Source organism: Etheostoma spectabile, chromosome 15 (genome assembly GCF_008692095.1).
Source record: "Etheostoma spectabile isolate EspeVRDwgs_2016 chromosome 15, UIUC_Espe_1.0, whole genome shotgun sequence".
Classification (NCBI taxonomy): domain Eukaryota; kingdom Metazoa; phylum Chordata; class Actinopteri; order Perciformes; family Percidae; genus Etheostoma; species Etheostoma spectabile.
In genome coordinates, this window is record NC_045747.1 from 16,888,533 (window position 1) to 16,891,032 (window position 2,500).

The following is a 2,500-nucleotide window of genomic DNA, read 5'->3' on the forward strand; positions in this document are numbered from 1 at the left end:
CACACACACACACACACACACACACACACACACACACACAATGTGCTCATCCTGAAAAATACAGTGACAGTGACACCCTCGTAATTTAGTCTCTCAAATGCCTGATGATTATGCTACTTTTGGTAGTGTGTGATGTCTTCAATGTCAATTGAAGACAATTATAGCTACATTGTTATTGCTTCAACTCCGCTGGTTGCCTGGACACCCCACAGTGACAGCTGCTCTGTGCCAAGACATAGTCCAGCAACCCCCCTTAGAATCACAACAATTCGTTTTCACACTTCTGCCAATTAAATAGACAAGGTATAACTTGTTAATTAGTAAGCTTTAAGAGGTGCAGGTATACAGATGTTGTCATCTTTGGACAGACCAAGTTCCCCTATTTTCTAGTCTTTATGCTAAGTTACGCTCATATTCATATTTACTGTACAGACGTGAGAGTGGTATAAATTTTGTCATCTATCTCTGCAAGAAAGTGAATAGGTGAGCATTGATCTATATATACATTTGTTCTCTTGTAAAGTTAACATTATTAGCATTAGGTCTATATAAACAAAGCATTATTAATTAATAAGTGATTAGTCTATTGAGTATTACTTTGATTGATTTTGCTGGCAGTAAAATGGCAAAAAAATGAAATGCCCAACACAACTTCCCCAAGTCCAAATCTTAAAAGTGCTTATTTTGTCTAAGCATCAATAACACAAAGCTGTTCAATTTATAATGACATGCAGAAAATTAAAAAAAGAAATCAGCAAAATCCTCAAATTTGAGAAACTATGACCAGCTAATATTTTTTTAAACTTTTGGAATTCTTTTTTTATTTTTTATTAATAGATTATAAAAATGTTTTGTCAGTCAGTCAAGTGACTAATTGTTTTAGCCCCCATACACATATTAGCCTTTAGGTTTAGGTTGCAGGTCAGTGGAGAAAAGCCACCAGTAAAAGAGAGATTCCCCAGTGGTATATTATATTATCCAGAAAAACAGTGCCTGCTGTTTAATAAGTGTCGCAAATGGATTTAATGCAGGTGCAACCATGCTGATGTCCCTGTGATTTTGTGTTTCAGAGAGCCGGGGAGAACGAGCCAAAAGGCTGTTCCGCCATTACACTGTGGGATCCTATGACAGCTTTGACGCTCCCAGGTAAGAGTTACCTTGCCGTGAGCCACCACTGATGTACAGCAAACTAAACGACTGCCAGTGTTATCCAAAGATGCAACAACCTGCATAGATTCTAAGCTGGGTGGGGATGGGTGGGGTGGATGAATAAGTGACTCTGCTTTAGCTGACAGGGTTATGGTTATGGTTCATTTATAAGGGTAAGGTTACACCAGAGTGGTACTTCACCTACCAGATTACCTATTTGAGCTGAACACAAGGGCACTTGGGCTGACAAAAGAGGCATTTGAATGCTTCAGTGCCTGTTTGGTTTGAATTTAGGACTGGAATAAAGCATGAAAGTATCCTATTATGATTAAGAGACATCCTGGTTGAATAAAGGTTAAGAGAAGGGCAGCTTTACATTCAGAATATTGTTCCACCTAAGAGATGGTAGAAACTACCGCTGTTTTCTACTGCTCTACTGAGGCAAGAAGAGGTGCAGGTCAATGCCTTGCTAAAGAGCATGATGTAAATTGTCCATCCAATCAGTGGGTAATCATAATCAAACTGACAACCTTTCCATGATATCCCTGCTGCTCCAATGTTTAGACACACAGCACATGTTGAGACAGGATGTGTTTGTATGGTAACATACTGTATACATCCATCCAGATGAGATGACTCATGCGTTCCTGTGGTAGGCCTACTCTGATCCGTGTGATGTGATGTGTTGTGAGTGATTCATACCTTGGATGACGATGTGTGAGGGCTCACTGCCTCGGGTCTAGAAGCTGATTTCTGCTGCTTTCATACTGGAGCCATCCTCAAGGCACAGGTTTAGCAGCTGTGTTTTGACTAGCGTGTGTTGCTGGGTTCAACCTCGGCAGACAGGCAGATTTTTGTCACATTAGAATTTCAGAGTAACGTCCTTCCTTAGTATGTCTGCCTTTTGGCTCTGAGGTGCAAAGCTGTGTTGCCAGGCTGTAGTTTTTAAGTGGGCTATACATGTCTGTGAGGGTGATACTGTTTTTCAGACCCATCCGATGACTATGATTTTTGTTGTCGTCTTTACCCGTGTCATAAAATCACCCACTCATCATTACAGCCCTTAATGAACAAACTATCTGAACGGATGCATATATATAATACTATTCCATGGGATGAACCATAAATAATCTTATAACAGCACCATAGATTATTAACTTTGGATTGGAAGTAATTTTGCTTACTGCAACTTCATCAGCATGGGACCTTCGAGCATAGACTCGGAACTGAAACTTCGCTGGATCTTCTGTGGGGGTGAACTGTTGACACATGAGTGGGGAAAACACTCCTGTATTGACTTTGGGAGTGTGACTTCTCCTCATTATCTCAGCCTAATATAAGCCATTCCCTT

General features: G+C 40.2%; 1 protein-coding gene across 5 annotated transcripts in view; it reads left to right on the top strand.

Annotated features, from left to right (window-relative positions):
* shank1 (SH3 and multiple ankyrin repeat domains 1) overlaps positions 1-2,500 on the top strand; it is an 82,882-nt gene that overhangs the window by 49,881 nt on the left and 30,501 nt on the right. For all 5 annotated transcript variants that reach the window (XM_032537380.1, XM_032537381.1, XM_032537382.1 and 2 more), the window contains one exon: positions 1,071-1,146. In XM_032537380.1, the coding sequence (XP_032393271.1) occupies positions 1,071-1,146 (76 nt within the window). The remainder of the gene's footprint in view (positions 1-1,070; positions 1,147-2,500) is intronic.